This window comes from Melopsittacus undulatus, chromosome 1 (assembly GCF_012275295.1).
Source record: "Melopsittacus undulatus isolate bMelUnd1 chromosome 1, bMelUnd1.mat.Z, whole genome shotgun sequence".
Classification (NCBI taxonomy): Eukaryota; Metazoa; Chordata; class Aves; order Psittaciformes; family Psittaculidae; genus Melopsittacus; species Melopsittacus undulatus.
In genome coordinates this window covers 13,508,743-13,526,673 of record NC_047527.1, presented here as the reverse complement: position 1 = coordinate 13,526,673, position 17,931 = coordinate 13,508,743, and the positions used below count along the sequence as shown (strand labels likewise).

Sequence of the window (17,931 nt, the reverse complement as noted above, 5' to 3'; positions counted from 1 at the left end):
ATAGTTAGGGTTGGAAAAGACCTTAAGATCATCAAGTTCAAACCCCCCTGCCATGGGCAGGGACACCTCACACTAAACCATATCACCCAAGGCTTCATCCAACCTGGCCTTGAACACTGCCAGGGATGGATCATTCACAACCTCCCTGGGCAACCCATTCCAGTGCCTCACCACCCTAACAGTAAAGAATTTCTTCCTTATATCCAATATAAACCTCTGCTGTTTAAGTTTCAACCCATTACCCCTTGTCCTATCACTACAGTCCCTAATGAATAGTCCCTCACCAGCATCCCTGTAGGCCCCCTTCAGATACTGGAAGGCTACTATGAGGTCTCCACGCAGCCTTCTCTTCTCTGAACAGCCCCAACTTTCTCAGCCTATCCTCATATGGGAGGTGCTCCAGTCTCCTGATCATCTTCGTGGCCCTCCTCTGGACTTGTTCCAACAGTTCCATGTCCTTTTTATGTTGAGGACACCAGAACTGCACACAGTACTCCAAGTGAGGTCTCATGAGAGCAGAGTAGAGGGGCAGGATAACCTCCTTTGACCTGCTGGTCACACTTCTTTTGATGCAGACCAGGATGCAGTTGGCTTTCTGGGCTGTAAGGGCACACTGAAGCTGGCTCATGTTCATTTTCTCATTGACCAACACCCCCAAGTCGTTCTCCGCAGGGCTGCCCTGAATTTCCTTTTTGCCCAACCTGCAGCTGTGCCTGAGATTGCTCCAACCCAGGTGTAGGACCTTGCACTTGTCATGGTTAAACTTCTGTAAAACATTTTAATTCCAATGAGTTGTATGGGAAAGAAGTTAATCATTTTTTAGCTACAAAAATGGTTGGCTTTTTTTAATCCCCGATTTTTCAAAAACCTCCAGAGAATCTTCATAGCGTAGAATACTTCAATTCTCTTGAAAAATGGTTTGCACAGTAGATGTGAAAGCAAACTGACAGCAGACTCAAAGGTTTTTCTGACCCACATAAGTTAACAAGTGATTTTATGAGCAGCTAGTGAATTAAAGGCATTTTCACATATTTTGCATGTTTGAACTTAAACAGAGGTTTGATAGACTAAAGCTTTGGCTGACTGTCTTTCTAAATTACCATCCTGCTAAATTCAGTATCACATCTTTCCTGGATGTTTTTCCCAGATTATTTTTCTAGTGGTAATGATGCAGAGACAAGTCTATGTGAATAAAATTTGAAGCAATGTGTAAGTTTCAGATACTGCGACAATCTTGCCATCATCTCTTCCCTTCTTTGGGAAGATTAAATGGGATGTGACTTTATGGGGAATGCTAGGATCTGGCAGCAACATCTTTCTGTCTGTTTTGCTATGGCTTATTCTGTTGAAATACTTTCAAATACATTCCTGTGATTCAGTTGCAGAGAGTTACTAGCTGGAATTCAAACGTCAGAGAAGACAAGTGTTTAGTTATGAAGCCTGGGCGACAGTTAGCTTTGACAACAACTTGAAGCTAAAGGGAAGGAATTCACTGATTATAGCAGAGTTGAGAAATGGGAGATCAGTTTCTGGTTCTTCTCAGGTGTCCCATTGTGAAATGTGGTGATAGTTGCCTGTTTTTTGGATAAAGTATTTGGAACAGTGACCTCTAAACTGGTTGAAATGTCTAAAAGCTTCTGTAATAATAATAGTACAGTAGGTATTATTTAGTTGAACATAAGTTCGCACTTCAGTAAAGCTGTAATATTCCTTTGATACTGTACCCCAGGGCTTAGCTACAACACATGCTGTTTTGGTCTTCCTATGGCAAGGTATTTGTTTCTGACTTCTGGAAGTATAATTTATCCTGACTGTAATTAGTTAAAATAGATCTGAATTTTTTTCCTTTCAGTGAAAACACATTTTTTTTGACACCAGAACTGACTCCTCGGAAGCTCAGAGGTTTGCCTTTTGAAAAAGCAACTGGGTGCCATTATCATGGACTTGAGTAAGTTTCCTTCCTTCAGCTTCTTTTCACAAAATTGTTTTTCATCTTCCAGTCCATGGTATAATTGGAAACATTTCAAGTGACATGAATACTAATTATGGAAAACTTTATGTATCCTTTTCCTTCACTGGAACAACTTAGCCCATAACATCTCTCCTTTCTTACTTTTATTTTATTCACTAGTTTAGATTGTGACACTCCTGTCTTGATGGTAATGTAAAAACACTTAAGGTTGGTTTTTTTTTTTTAAGCTGTGCTGCTGTAGCTATTCTCAATGTCTCTGGAAATTTTAATTCATAATCAGATGTGGCATTTAGAAGAGGGTTCATTAGAACATACAAAGTTCTCTGGAGCTGCACATGGGTGAACTACATATGTAGTTTCTACTTTGATATTAAATTGTAGGTACTTTCAGACAGATAGTCACAAGGTTTATGAAACCCATTGTTAAGCTACCTGTGTGTTTGGAAAACCTGAAAAAACACCAGCAAGCAAGTGTTAGTGGAAGCTTCAAAAGGATCGATACCATTAAGATTGCATTTAGTTCCAGGCAGACAGCATTAGTTATTTATCAAAGCTTCAGATAGGCCAACATCATAATGTAGCTGTATAAAAATTGTTTAGAAAAATTATGAATGTCATTGAGGAGAAGAGGTAAAGGACATACACAAACTCTAGAGCAGATAATTCAACATAACTCTTCTGTGTAGACAGACAGTCTTAGCACAGCAATGGCAGTTTTAGTCTTCCTGCAAATTTCTTCTACCTCCTAAAATTGCATTTTCAGATTATCATAATGTGATTAATGATACTACTGGATTTTTTTTCCCATTCAACTGCTGGTAACCTTGGAGCCTGTTAGCCTTTTAAAGTTTGTAGCAAAAGACATAGAAAGGCAAGTGGGTGTATAGGAGAAATGCAGATTTGTCCTGCCATGTGTGGGAAGAAAGAATTTGTCTGTTGTCTTTTGGGATGTGGTAGGTAGCTTGTTGACCTGCCTACCCTCAGCAGGGGTTGTGCGTGGAGATTCAAATCAGGCACAGCACAACTTGTGCTGCCTCTTCCCATGGCAAAATATGACAGGTAGAGACCACAGCAGGGCCTGAATGTTGTGGACATCAGGGAAACCCTGACATATTGATTTTACAAGGGGCATGTGCTAGCAATAAGGGAGGGAGGAAGCAGAGTGAGATGGTAGAAACTAGTGTGAAAGGGAGGAACCCATCATTAAAGCAAATTTCTCATGTAATGAACCTGTGCCAAACACTTGAATCCTGTGTTGCAAAAAGAAAGTAATCGCTGTTAAAGCAGAGTGAGTAAAACAGCAATTTAAGTTCAAAAGATAAAAACATTTTTATCTTTGTAGGGGATGTGATTACACAGGGGACTGAGAATAGAAATAACGGAAATTAAATACCTTGGAATTTGTGAGTTAAGAGAATGTACTCTTATCAGATAATGAATTTATTTCTAGTGGAAAGTCTTACTCAGCTGTAGAAGTGGATTCAGTGGGTTGCTATTAGAAAAGTGATTTTCTTCCTGAATATGAAAATGCTATGAAGAAAGTGGAAAAATAAGAACCAGCAATCTAACATGACTCTGTGGCAAGGGGTAAAAACAAAGAATATGTCTAGAATTTCTAAGAGTAGGAAACATTCCTAAGTAGTTTGGAGGGTAGGCTTGAGAGATAGCTCACATTGTTCAGAATGCCTCTTAAGAAAAGGATGGGATAATACTGGATAATAGTGTTCTTTCCCTGCAGTAGACGTAGTGGAAGTTAATGGGCAATGAAGCATTGTCTCCTGCAAAGAATCTTTGAAATCATTTACCCGAGATAAAATTCAGTGGAGATGCATTTTGCATTGTTGTAATCTCATGAGTATGTTTTACTGAGTTAGCACTTTTCATTTGTCCTTTTGCAGCTCCACCATATTTAATACAGTTTCTTTTGTTTTGGCTGATTAAACCACTTTTTTTTTTTTTTGTAATCAATAGGAAACTTGTTCAGTGACACTTCTGTATTTTTAGCATTGAAAAAATATGAACCTCTCATATAGCAGTGCTTATCTCAAAGCTAAAAGGTGCATTTCCAGAGAGTGCGGTTAGAAAAGAATCTGTACTAAACAGCATTTCAAACACTTACCATGCTCTGTCTTCCTTATACTTACACTCAGTTAATGCACTCTCACAGCAGCCTAGTTTTGGCACAGCCTGGCTTTCCCTAAAATTAAGTCAGTCTCATTGCATTTTTGGATTCCTGGAGTACTTGTAACTTGCAAATTACATATATTGTACTACAGGATGTTTTCTTCAGATATTTGCTACGTGATTCCCTTATGGTATATGCACTCAAGAAATCTTGGGGTGGTTTTTTTTTGTTTGATTAGGTTTTTTTGCACAAGGGAGGTTGCATTCTTCCAGGAAGAAGTGGAGGTATATTTTATGATCATATTATCATATTAAAGTGTATCACTTTTTATGCAATAACCTGATATTTTTGGGGTCTCAGAGTTTTGGTGGATGCTTGCAAGGTCTGAGGTCTGAAGATACTGTATCCATTGTGGTGTGCTGGGCTCATCATGTATCTGGGTTCAGAGCTGTTCTCACTGCTGTTTTCTTGGAACTTCACACTGGTTAGCATGTTAACAGGGGTAACATATATTAGGTATGGACTGAATGTGAAAACCAGTAAATTCTAAAATAGACTGATGATACAGATGTCAAACAGAGCTGACTATAAGAAGCAAAAAAAATCCATCATCAGTATCCTAATCCATCACTTACTGTTCAAGTAAAATATTCTACTGATGTCCATGGAAATCTTGTGTGTAAGACCGCAGGGTAAAGACTTACAAGTAATACATGATTCAGCTTCTTTATTAGGGTTAATCTTAACTAGCTAAATCCATCAGGCAGGTGTTATTTTACTGGCTGGGTTAAGGTACCTTTCAGAACAATACATGAGTCCAAACACAAAAGCTTTGGAGTTTATATGATGGTCAAAAGTAAGTTTTGTTTCTTTTTTTTTTTTTCAGATTGTAATGAAGCAGAAAATTTCTCTCACAGATTTCTTACCAATTTCAATTTTAGGTACTGTCTAGATAACAGAAGAGCCTTAGAGAGAGATGTGGGATATGCTGAACTTCAAACTCGTCTTATTCGCTATGAAACTCAGACTACTTGCACCAAAGAGTGCTGCCCTGTGCCGGTTGTCTTGAGTCCTCTTGCATCTCCTGCAGTCTTGTCAGAGCCTGGAAGTGTCCCTGATGGAGAGTCTTTACAAAGCGAACTCAAAACAGAGGCTTCAAGGGTAAAACGCAGATCAAAAGACTTGGATTGCTTTTATCCCAATAAAAGGTAAAGCACTGAATAAAAGAAATCTTTAGCATGAAATACTTCAGTAGTTTCTTGTGAAATGCATCTTTTCTTCCATCTTAAAATGTATTTAGTGAAGCTATCTAGACAGATGTTCTAGTTGTGTAAGCCTCTTCTGTAGGTTTGGTTTTCTTCCTCAAGTGTGACCTCTCATTGATAGCATTAAATTAATCAAAACTATGCACCACAGGCACCTTTTATTTAAGAGATTTGGGGTTGTATCTTGCAAAGTCTCAAGTGCCTTTGAAAAGATGACAGCCTCATCTAGGAGCAAAACTGTCAGTGCTGTTGCAGTACAAATAAACAACTAAAGGTTTAGAAAGCTAAGCACTGTATAAACAGAATAATTGACTTACTAATCTAAAGGACTGCTGGTATAAGATGACCTACCAAAACTCAAACTCATTCTCAGCCTTGTTTATTAAAGTATTTTCTAGAAGTTTAGTTTTTAAGACTTCCCTTTGTACCTTGTCCTCGCTCTGAAGTTGCAAACACTTTGCATCAATAAAAAATAACTTCTATGTAACACTACTTCTGAATTTATTTTACTGTAATACTCCATTTCTTCCTTCTTTCCAGTTAGATACCCTTTGCAATCTAATGCCAGTAAGCCTTTGACAGAGGTATAGTTTTAGGAATATCCTTATCTTTTGTAGCTTAGTGAATAGTTACGAGAGCAGATGAGATTGTACTTGGCACTTTGTAAATTGGAGTTTTGGAATTACTAATGCTCTTGCAGTTGAAGTATTACCATGTTCCAGGAGAATTATAATGCCCAACTTCCCATAGTTAAAGATGAGTTGTGACATTCCTGTAGGGCCAAAATAAATTAGATTTTCAGGAAGTTTTGTCTTATCCTAAAACTGGAGGCCAGCAAGCTCTGCTCTTCCTAACTGTCTAGATGAAGGGGCCATGTGCAAAACTCCCTCTTCTTCCAAAGAGTTTCTCTTCTTAGTTATCATGTTTCTTCAGTTTGTTTCTAGGCTTTTCTAAGTGAAGGTACAATGTGTCTATTTATCGGAGACCAAACCAGTCAGTGTTCTTCTAACACAAAAAATGTTTCATAACAGAATCCTGGCTGCTTTCAGATGCTGTTTGCAAGAATGTGCAGTACTTAATTCTTTAAGCAGCAGCTTCTATAGCAGAAGCAAAGGCTCCAAAAGAGTCAGAACAAAATCTAAAAGTTCTTTTACTTTTCTGTTTTGTTTCCAGGCTGACCAAATCTGAGAGCACAGATTCCCTCCTCTCTCAGGCCAGCGGAAGTAGTGGGAGTTTCTCTGCAGTTGCTGTAACGAGGAGGCGCTCTGAAAGATCGGCTTCTTTAGCTTCAGTGCCATTGAAACAGCCTGGTCAGCCCCACAGAGCAGCCCCTAAGGCTGGCTCAGTAAGTCACACAGGTGCAACGGAATCTGAGACTTCAAAGCCAGCTAAGGAATCGAGGTCCCAGAAACATACAAGGGTAAAGAGCTATGCTGTTTGCTTTGTGAAAAATCATCTACTTGACTTCTTTCCACATGACTTGATTTTTTAATTTTTTTTTCAACTCAAATTCTCTTCATCTCTATTTGTTATTATTAAATTTCATTCTGTTCACTTGTGTAAGTGAATCCTGAAGACACTGATGGGAATGCCGTGGAAGCCAGGAGTGAAAGAGTGTGTAAGGAATATTTTGTCATGCCCGGGGACTTAAGGCTGGGAAAGATAACAACTAGGAATAAAAAAGGTGGGAATGGATGTAAATGAATAAGAGTTTTGAAATGTAGAAAATGAATATAAAACATAAAGGCACTAAAAAAAATATCTGTCCTGGAAGGGTCAAAGCATTGTAGAAGAACAGACTACTCTGGGAATAAAAAGTATTCCAATAGTGGTACAAGACCATTAACGGAGATAATTTAACATTTTTGCACCAACATATTTAAGTGTTAATAGCTCTCTATATAAGGAATGCCACTTTTAAAATACTGTACACTAAACTGTTTCTGGCTTGGTGATGCTTGTTTTAAATCAATCCCAGGGTGCTAGAGAGGACACTGCATAAATGTTGATGTTGCACTTTCAAAGGCAAGTTGGGATGACCCAAGTAAGTGCAATTGGTTTGATTCAGTCAGTCCTACAGCAAAGTTTGAACATCTCTGATACAAAGGATGTCAGAGTAAATTTTCTAATCTGATTGTACTGTCTGATTATTTTTTTATTTTAATATGGATGTGTCAAATAAGGGAATATCAATGTGAAGAAAAATTTTATATTTATATGTATATCTGTATGTGTGTATATGTATATTTATAATATGTTGGAGAGGAGAAAACCCAAGCCATTATTAGGTTCTTTTTTAACCTGTGTTCCAAACCCCGTGTGAATATTCACTGATCCTTTATAATGCTATGGCATGTGAACATTTCCTTGATTTTTTGAGATGAAGTGGAAGTAGATTGTTAAATAACTCTGCCCGATTTGGTCAGTGGGTTGACAGCATTGGCCTGTGGAGTAAAGACAAGAGGCAAGATCAAAAAAGATCAGGTGTTCTATTTTTTATTTCTCTTCACTTGGACAATTTTTCATGCTGATAATTGGGATGAACTTTTGAGTGTGTTTCTTGTGTTTCCAAGATGCTGAAGGAGGTGGTTGCTAAGACTCTTCAAAAACATGGAGTTGCAGAGGATCACAAGTGCTTTGCCTCATGCAGCCAGCGTCTTTTTGAGATATCAAAGTTCTACTTAAAGGTAGACACATTCTTACAGTTCTTTGATAAGTGAATGTATTCCTGAATAAAGCTTGAGATTACTGTGGGATATTCAGACTTGATTAAGCTGATAATTCTTAGTGGTGTGTTAGTAGTGTGTGGAGTGTGTGAATAAGCCTTTGGACTTGTTGTCAAGTGAAAAAAACAGTCTTACAGTGTATTTTGATGTTATCTTTCAACTATTAAACAGTAGTATTTTATGTGAGATAAAATGTTAAAGCAATGGACTGTTAGATAAGGTCGTGCTTATACTGTATTGCTTCCTTAGCTGTTGTAGCTATCTCCCAGCCATAGCTGTGACAACTCAGCTTTCCCTTGTTCTGAGACTATTAAACAACTGACTCACAAGTTCAAGCTCCCTCACGCACTCACAAAAGTCTTTATAAATGCACTGTAAATGTGCACAGCTATCTAACACATATGGAGTTGGCAGCACCCTGTGGAATTGTATCAACCTCATTTTTAGGTGGAGATGAGAATTCTTTCCACAACAGTTCCACATGCTTGAGCCCGTGTTAAATAGTCTGGGCACAGAATCAAGTTAAATTACAGTACAGGGTGTTTAAAAGTCGTTGCTCATAAGCTGAGCTGCTGTTTCTGATCATTTGCACGTCTATAGTATTTTATGTCTATAGTCTACCACTCTTTGTGAAGTAATGCTGTTTAGTCAACTTCAGTAAAGTTGTCATTGAAGAGGGCTGAATGCTTACTCAAACCATTAGAACATCTTGCTGATGAGCATCAGCTTCTTAATTAGAGCGCAATTGCTGGACATTCTGTAAGCACTCCCAAAATCTCCCTAACGTATGCCCCTAAAGGAAGATCTTCTAATCTAAAGTCAGAAGCTGTGTGTAGGGAAGAGCAAATAGGGCAAATCAGATGGATTCACAGTTCTATTTCAAGTAGAAAAGCAGAAGGAAAAGTACTGCAATGATCCTGTCCTTTGGGAAGCTGATCTAGAGAAAGGTATAGTGGATTTTGTTCTCCTGAACTCTCCTGTAGCCCCAAGTCTGTAGGAGCTCTTTGAATCCTTTTCTGTGCTATGTACTTCAGAAGCATGGTATCATAGGTATAAATCTTTTTTTGGAGACAAATAGTAAATTAATTTTCTTAGCTTTCTCTTTCAGCAAAGAGATGTGCTTGCTTTGTTTAAGAGAGTAGATTAAGTTGGGCTAATTGGGCAACAAAGCAGACAAGCCATTCTAGGTTTTTCCTTTCTTGCATTTTCTTTCCTGACATCCTCTTTGCTCTTTAACAGAACTCTGTAGTGCAATCTGGGCACACAGTGAATTTTATATAGAAATATGATTTCAATCAAGACTAAGAAATTTTAATATCATTTAAGAGAAATAAGAAAAAATCTCGAAGTGTGTGGGAGGTTAGGAAGGCTCAATCACATGTTTGAGTATTAGGTTTGGACTGCTTTAAGGAATGTTTCAAGCCATTGGAATAGACTCAGTTATTTCTTTTTGAGTTTGTTTTTTTGTTTGTTTTTAAAGAAAAAAGTCAAAGAACTCTTTTGTGGTTCTGGACAAGTTGATAAAAGGGTAACACCCTCCTGGTTATTAGGGCTCTTGTAACTCAAATAAGAGTGAGCATAAGTGTTTGCTAATTTCTGTGGCTTTTTGTTTCCTATTCAGGATCTTAAAACTTCTAGAGGACTCCTTGATGAAATGAAGAAAACAGCAAATAACAATGCTAAACAGGTAAGACCATTGGGGTTTTTTGGTCCTGTAACTAGGCAAGGCTAAATGCAGCTGTGGAGCTTGGCTGGAGGATGGTTTAGTCAGCACCTTTAAGAGATTAAAAGATACTTTCCTTTGGCTTGTTTGGGTCTCGTTTCGCACTCTGATCTCGCAAAAAATTTCAATCAGTAGTCCCATGGCAAAATTTTCAGTTGCATGTATTCAGGTTTTAGATGATGGTCTAGTTATAGCTGCCAATGTGATGTGCATGGTGATAAGCGGAAATGAAGGCAGTAAATGTTTCCACATCACTGGAAAGGAAATAAGAGATCTTTCTTCATTTGAGAGAAGCCTGGGTCATTAGGGAATTCTTTCCTTGTGCTGAGGGAAGTAACATTTATTTTTGAAAGATAGGTAACAATAAAAGGAAATATAAAAGAAAATAAATTTCTTAAAAGAAGCAATGAAAATTAATAATTTTAAGCTTGGGAATAGCTGTAAGCATGAGGGAGATTACATGGGCTTATTGGTGTGTAAGGTGGGACTTATGTGAACAGTAGCACAGAGGAAAGCATGGGAGTAAATACTCCCCCAGAAATTAAGTAACTCTTTGATTTAAATTCTGAAAAACATGCTGAAGTGTCTCCATGATATAAAAAAAGAAAAATATATTATGCATATATACAGTACAGTTTTCAAAATAATAAAATAAATGGGAGGATTTGGTCTGGGAGGGTTAAATAATAAACCCCAGATTCTTGAGGAGCACTGCTAGATCCTCACAGAATTTATTTGATGAGAGCAGTACTTTTCGTGTTCTGTAGTGGTCTTTTGGGAATTGCTTCCTACAGATCATAAGGTTTCAAAAGCTATGTGTGCTGGGATGTTTGGTGTTGAACTGGGATATTATGTTGCCTCGCTGCTTCGTGATCTCTTAAGCTGCCCAACTCTGCCTGTGTTAAGAGAATGCTTCAAAACTACCTTACATGAAATGTAATTGCCCAGGACTAGTCAGTGGTCTGAACAACCACCCTGTTTGGGAAACAGCAGTAATAATGGCAGTAGATACAGCAGAGAATAAATCATCCTTTAGACTTTCTTCTATGGTGTTGAGAATTTTTTCTGGGGAGCTGTTGAGTCTTGTGTGTGCACTTTGTGGCCAGCACATATTGAGAGAGAGAGTGAGCTCAATACAAGGAATCTAAAAATGCCTTTTTCTAAAGACAGAGCATTGTGTAAAATTAAATACAGTTCTTGTATCTCTCAGTTTAATGAAACATTTTCTCCTTTTGAATGGATTATTTTTAAATACTGTCCAGTAAATACCACACAGATGGTGATAAAGAATTGCTAGAGTGTATGGGCTGTTCTTATGTAACTTCAGTCTTGAAAACAACTTAAATCCTTTGTTTTCTCATTCTCCCAGGTGATTGAGTGGGTTTTGGAGAAGAGTGGCAAGTAGAAGTGCTCTGTGGATGCTACTCACACTGTCCTAGAAAGAGCAGAGATGGAGCATGTCCATCTGTGAGAAAGGCATTAAACTGCTTCACACACACGTATCTATACAGCGGGAGGACTTTGGTCAGAGTACTTACAGCAGCACAATAGCAAGTTTTGACAATTTTGTGCTAAAAGTTTTAGTTTTTAAAATAATTTCAAATGAAAAAGGTTTTATATGTGTATTTATTATATTTCATTGTTAAAAGGAATCTAGCTTGGCTTTGTTTGATATAGGTTTGTACGGTTTTTAACTGGTATACTTGTTTTTTATGTGAATAAAACCCCCACCAGATTTGATTTTAATATCAAAACTGCTTTGTTTTACTTTTTTGCATAAATAACTTTATTTATTACTATTTGCTGTTTATAAACAGCTGTTTACAGTATCTACCACTGATATTTTATAGAATAAGTAAGAACAGTTCCTATGCTGCAAGTGCATGAAGTTTCTTTCGAAACGATGAAAATTTCCATTAAAGACAGGATCATTGTTCTACAACCTGAACTTCTGGTATAATTTCATGTGTATTCTTTGTAACACTCCTTAGAAACAATTCATAAGAGAGTTCTGCGATTCCTTTCCTGGAGGAGGAGAAAATCGAGATGATAGCAGTAATGATTATAGTGAGAGCTGTGAAAAGAGCTGGCATGCCAGTGTGAAATGGAATGGAAAGAATTGCAACCTGAGTTGTAAACATAGTAGGTTACTAAATTCAGCTTCAGTTTGCTTAAGTCTCAGGTGTGCATCTGGCTTGTACGAGTGTGATTACTATTCGAGTTGGTATTATGATGAGATGAGGAGTTCCTACCAAAACAAACATATTTTACAGCTTTCAATGTAAATGTTTCCTATTCATCATAGAAACTAACATGATTGAAATTGATAGAGATGCAGTATTATTATTTGCTGTATTCTCTTGAAAGGAGAATGGATTAAGCAATATATAAATGAAACACAATATTATGAAAAAGTAATTGAACTAGAGCACACGTAGACTAGACTTAGCGCTGTGAAACCTCATTCTCTAAAGGACCTTCCTGGTTTTCTGACATTATTCTTTGCTTAATTGTGTTTTGTGTAAAGCCAAGCCCTAAGGAGGTTTTTCAACTCTAATAGGATGTTGCATTTAACTCTTCTGTTCCTTTGTTCCAATGTGTATTGTTCTCGAACTATACGAGACCTCTTCTACATATGGGGTGTGTGTGCTTGCTTTCACTGCACTGAGGGTGGCAGTAGGAAAGCTGTGCAGCTGGTTTATGGTGACACTGGGCTCTTAGCCCTGGACATACCCGGGGCTTGAACACGTATAATCCTACTCCTGAAAATACCACACATCCACAGCATCCAGGTTTTACTGATTTGAGGAAATATAAATGCAGCAAAGGTTGATATTTAAATAATTATTAAATAAGAGCATGGACAGAATTTTCCAATGTATTGGTTTCTGCATATGGCTCCTCTTTCTTTGCAGACAAAACAAGAAATTAATCAAGACATTAATCTTCCTTAATATCTAATATTGACTAAAGAAAGTCTACCTCCAAGTAGGAGGAGAAAAGCCATCAGTAAATTCTTTACTGTTAGGGTGGTGAGGTACTGGAATGGGTTGCCCAGGGAGGTTGTGAATGTTCCATCCCTGGCAGTGTTCAAGACCAGGTTGGATGAAGCCTTGGGTGATATGGTTTAGTGTGAGGTGTCCCTGGGCATGGCAGGGGGGTTGGAACTAGATGATCTTGAGGTCCTTTCCAATCCTAACTATTCTATGATTCTATGATTCTATAATCTCATCTCTTCAGCCTTAATGATGGGACTTTTGTCCAGATACTAAAGCAAGCTACTGAAAGATGTATTTCCTACTTAATTGAGGGGAAGGGATTTAAAAACTTGTAACTACAGAATCTTTGTAGTTAATAAATTATGCAGAAGATGGTAAGTAAAAGTACAGAAACTACATTTCATAAAAACCATAAAGCTAGCTGCCATGAACAAAGAAAATCACTTTCAGAAAAGTAATTAATACTCTTTAACTGGCTTTCTTGATGAAGAACTCTGCACGTATCTGCAGGGCTTCTATAAAAAGGCACTTTGAATATTATTATTATTATCATTATATTCTCATTTGTCCCTTACCTGTCTACAGCGTCCACAGTGAGCCCTGGATTTAGATACTTACTATCTTAATTCTACTGCAAGTAGTCCAATGGTTATTGTTTTAATTCTGTAGACTCAAAGGCTGGCTTGGAATGATCAACAGGAAAGCAGTTAGAGACATAAACCTCCAAATAGGAGGAGGTTACAAACTGGTTACAAATAAGCATTTTGATGTATTGTTTCCATGATTCCCAGTGCTCAACTAATACAAAACTGCCCATGTGTTATCTGTGTTTCTGTTTATTGTCATGGCTTAAGAACACTGTACCCCTTTTAGCTGTGCTAACTGCCCTTCTCCATGCTCTTAACCTACAAAGAACATGTGAAAGAATTTGACCTGGTCTAACGTAACAGCGCTTCTCTTCTCCAGGCTGAACATCCCCAGCTCTCTGCCTGTCCTCACAGGCCACATCCCTGTGGCCTTTCAGTAAATTCTAGCAGCAACACAAAACAAATGCTGCGTGCTTACGCTTTCAGCATGTTGGCAACAGCACTGCTCTCCCATGAACACGGAGCTTACTTAATAGAAAGCACCAGTGCACCATCGACAGTACATTAATACCTTTTTTATTTTAAATCCTTAAAAGTCATTCCATCAATGCGATGAAGAGTTCTCTCAAGTAATTGAGTTCTTAACAGAATGACAGAAGTTGAAAATGTATTTTTCCCCAGGCCAAAACCAGAGGCCAGCCTTCCAAACAGCTTGTTTGGATACAGATTAAGCTCACCTCACAGAAATCCAATAAATGACTTTATTAAATATATTCTTTTCCTCTAAAATATAAATATTCACTATACTCTTATAAATGTGGAGTAGGTCCATATTTCATTTGTCTATCCCTTTCAAATATGAATCAGTCCAAAATCTGAAAATGAAGAAATAGCATCTGTAATTATTATTTTTTCTATAAATATATATAATATGAATTTTCTTCGCAAACTGTTATTCACTTATACTTCATATAGTACTGAGCACCTTAGATTACATATTGTGTCATTTAATTGTTGGTACTAATATAGGAATTTGTAATATTTACAATGCACATACATGTTAGGTATAACATTCCAGTGATCTGTAAGTGTTAAAGGAATAAGGAAATAGTGCAGTATAGTTTACACACATATTTAACCTACCCCACACAAGTTGTCACTTTAATCTCCAGAACTTTTATAGGAGCCTGTATCCAAATCTTTCAGTTATACCTTGGAACAGCAATGAAAATGTCCCAGATTGCTTTTTGAAGTCTTCACACAATGTTTTACTCGCTGTTGTGGTGTGAGATCATATTGAAAGACGCAGACCCCAGCGTACCGACTGCTCTCAGCTTTCCAGGAGGTATTCTCCCAGAAGTTTCTAAGCCAAAGGAGACCCCTAGGAACCGCCACCTACAGTTATGTGAGCAGCAGCAGGGCCTAAAGGAGAAATGTCCATTTGGACAGTGTTGGTAAGTCATGTAACATCTTGTCTCCTACCCTGTGAATTTACACAAGGAATTACTAAGTTTTAAGTGCAAGTACCGTGATAATAAAAACAAAGTCCACAGCTCAGTGAATGCTGGCTTTAGACTGATGAGAGTGCTGGGAGTGGGGCAGCTCCTCTGGTGGGAGGTTTAGCTATTGTTCTTTGATATTCTTTCTGTATTTGTGAATTCAGCCCATCATCTGAATTTTTTAATCAGTCTTAATGATTAAGATACTTGTGGAAACCACCATGAACTAATTCCTATGCTGTGAATAACCAGCATGACTTACACTTAACTCTCAAGACTTAGCTTAAAAACAACACAGAACTGTGTTTTTAATTTTCCTCTTTGCCAGCCAAGTGATGCCAAGTTAAAACTTACATGCTTTCTCAAGACTAAGAGAAGTGTTGTGATACAAGAGCATTTCCACAGACTCTGGATTCATTATTTCCTGTACAGTTCCTGTCCTTCAAAATGTGAATTTAGGGCAAAACTCTTTTAACATCAAACAAAATCCCTCCCCTCTGTGAACCAGTTCTGGTTACAAAGTAGGAGGAACATAAATTCCATCCCTGTTCTGCTGCTCTTTCTTCCCACCCAACCATACTAAGCCAATTTAGCAGTTCCAAGTGCAGGCTGTGTGCATCTATCTCCTCTGATGATGAAGGTCACTGTTCTTGCCTGCTGCCTGCTTTGTACTCCATATAACTGAACTAGGCTGAAACTCAGTGAATTGTGTGTTTTGACTTAATACAGTAGTTGTGTTGCAAAACAGGAACTAGTAAGTTATGAATGTGGAGGTGAGTGTTCTACATTTCACCAGCAGAAATAAATCTGGAGCTGCCAAGTCACGGTCATATGAGCAGTTCCATATTAAGGCTTTTCTGGCATTGCAGCTCATCTTCTCATCCTGGTGTTTTCTCACTGCTGTGGAGCTGCTTGAGTAACTGATGTAATTGAGGAAACCCTAACAAAAATCAAGTCTTCCTCCTTCTCCACATTTTTTCTTCGATGAAGACCACACAATCAGCCTCACCCAAGCTGAGGGGGGGACAAAGTAGGGATAGGAGGACAGGAAGCTTAGCATAGCTTTCTGTTGGAAAACTACCGTGGCAATGTGCTGGCACAAGTTTAGGTCATGCTTCAACATTGATTCAGGTAACTTCCACTTAAGCCAGTGGCCCAGGGAGCTGGAACTCATTAAACCATTCTGGGAAGTACTGTAAAAATACATCCTGTGTGGCCATCAAGAAGTGATGCTCCTACCTATGCTCTACCTGACACCCAGCTCTCAATGCATCACTGAAGCTAGTCCTGTTTTGGGAATGTACACAAAAGAGACTGTAAGTGGTGCACAGGTTAGAACAGGAACAATATTTTACTTCTGGGTGATGGGACAATCTTGTTTGGAGAACTTTGACCTGACTAACATTGAGCTTGCATCACAACCAACACCCACTCTTGTCTGCTTAGCCCTTTACTTATTCTGTATAAACAAGTACATTGAAATAGGCACAATTTATGATTCTGGAACATTTACATATATGGTACTACACGCTTCTACTGTCTCATATGGGATTTAAAAATCCCATTATTTACAATGAAATCCACCATTTTCCTTGTCATGACATCTCTTTAGCTGATCAAAATGAAACCTTGGCCTTGGAAGACTGCAGAAACAACCAAGGCCTGGTACTGAGCCCCAAGCTGGTGTATGCTACTGGCTAGTACAGGTTGCTGCTGTTGACTGTACTTCAGATTAGCATGGTCACTCCATCTCTCCTTGAAGAAACAGATGTATCCCACTTATGCCACCAAGCCAAGTCTTGTAATCTTTGCTGAGAGGAAGGAATGAATGATGAACACAATTGGTTTTGGACAGGAATGAAGGTCCAGTTGCTGAAAGTACAGAAAGAAATGAAGTTGAGAATGATTAGATTAGATTACAGCTCAAATAAGCAATCACTTATGGAGTAGTTGATGAGCTGCTGCCTGGTATTTTGAACAGGCTTCTATTAATCACAGCCCTTTATTATAATATATGGTCTTCCCTTTGCATACAGCTGCAAATATTTATTTTACTAAAAGTAAGTAAGATGCATTTTGAGAGCAGATGAGATCCTGGTGCTTCTGGGGCTTGCATCCACCTGGGTAAGCAGCATAAAACTCAGTCAGATGCTGCAACCACTCCTCCAAGAGATTCAACCCCTCCATCATTTTAGGCTGTTTCTGACTAGAGCTGGTGGCGGGACTGCTGTGGCCAATACCCAGTACAGCTGCTGTTGGTGCAGGCTGAAGCAGGATATTGAACCTTCAGCTGATGCTGCATAGTTGCTCCTCTGTTCACACAGCAAGACTGAATGGAGACTTGCTTTTTCCCTATAGTCATGGTTCGTATGATCTCACCACTGCCTGCTAAGGAAAGCATGACAGACTTGTCATGGACAGCAGGTTCAACAGTAGACTCCTATCAAAACAAACCAGATTTGCCTTTCCACCAGCCATGTATCAACTTTGTTGAGAGTTAGTGACAAATTTCCTTTTGAAAGCCTGACAATAAGCAGTTCACAGAGTATATGTTATCAACGATGACATGAAGAATTAAGCACTCAGGAGCTGCTGAAAAAAATTGTCAGAAAAGACCATGTTTACATGCATAATTTATGGTATGTAAACTGCTTGTAGGAATAAGCACCTTATTTTTAGGGATTGTGACAAGTAATTTAGCAGCTTAAGCAGACAGTTTGCACTACATTTGTAGTCTTTGATTTTTTTTCAGCAACTAGATGTTAAAAAATAAATACGGCTTGTTATAACATAAAGTCCCTATGTGTATATTGGAATTAATAATATCTCATTCTTAGGTTCTTCCACCCACAATCACATAAAAAGTGCAATGGATACATGCAGAAATTCTAACATTTGGCTATTTGGAAATACAATTTATTCTTAAATACAAGAAATCTTTCATCTGGCTTCATATGTTTTTACCATTTAATCTCTCTTTTTAGTTTATCTCCCAAAGCCACACCGACATGGTGCACTAGAAAGCACAGTGTCTA

General features: G+C 38.1%; 2 protein-coding genes across 3 annotated transcripts in view; one reads left to right on the top strand and one right to left on the bottom strand.

Annotated features, from left to right (window-relative positions):
• MTBP (MDM2 binding protein) overlaps nucleotides 1-11,748 on the top strand; it is a 28,129-nt gene extending 16,381 nt beyond the window's left edge. For both annotated transcript variants that reach the window (XM_034061676.1, XM_034061643.1), the window contains exons 17-22: nucleotides 1,853-1,948; nucleotides 5,039-5,305; nucleotides 6,536-6,782; nucleotides 7,936-8,049; nucleotides 9,710-9,775; nucleotides 11,181-11,748. In XM_034061676.1, the coding sequence (XP_033917567.1) occupies nucleotides 1,853-1,948; nucleotides 5,039-5,305; nucleotides 6,536-6,782; nucleotides 7,936-8,049; nucleotides 9,710-9,775; nucleotides 11,181-11,216 (826 nt within the window). In that variant the 3' untranslated portion in view covers nucleotides 11,217-11,748. The remainder of the gene's footprint in view (nucleotides 1-1,852; nucleotides 1,949-5,038; nucleotides 5,306-6,535; nucleotides 6,783-7,935; nucleotides 8,050-9,709; nucleotides 9,776-11,180) is intronic.
• Nucleotides 11,749-13,952: 2,204 nt separating this feature from the next.
• Nucleotides 13,953-17,931, bottom strand: part of SNTB1 (syntrophin beta 1) — a 113,418-nt gene continuing 109,439 nt past the window's right edge. Inside the window, exon 7 of the mRNA XM_005143832.3 lies at nucleotides 13,953-16,768. Coding sequence (XP_005143889.1) covers nucleotides 16,676-16,768 — 93 coding nt within the window. The 3' untranslated portion in view covers nucleotides 13,953-16,675. The remainder of the gene's footprint in view (nucleotides 16,769-17,931) is intronic.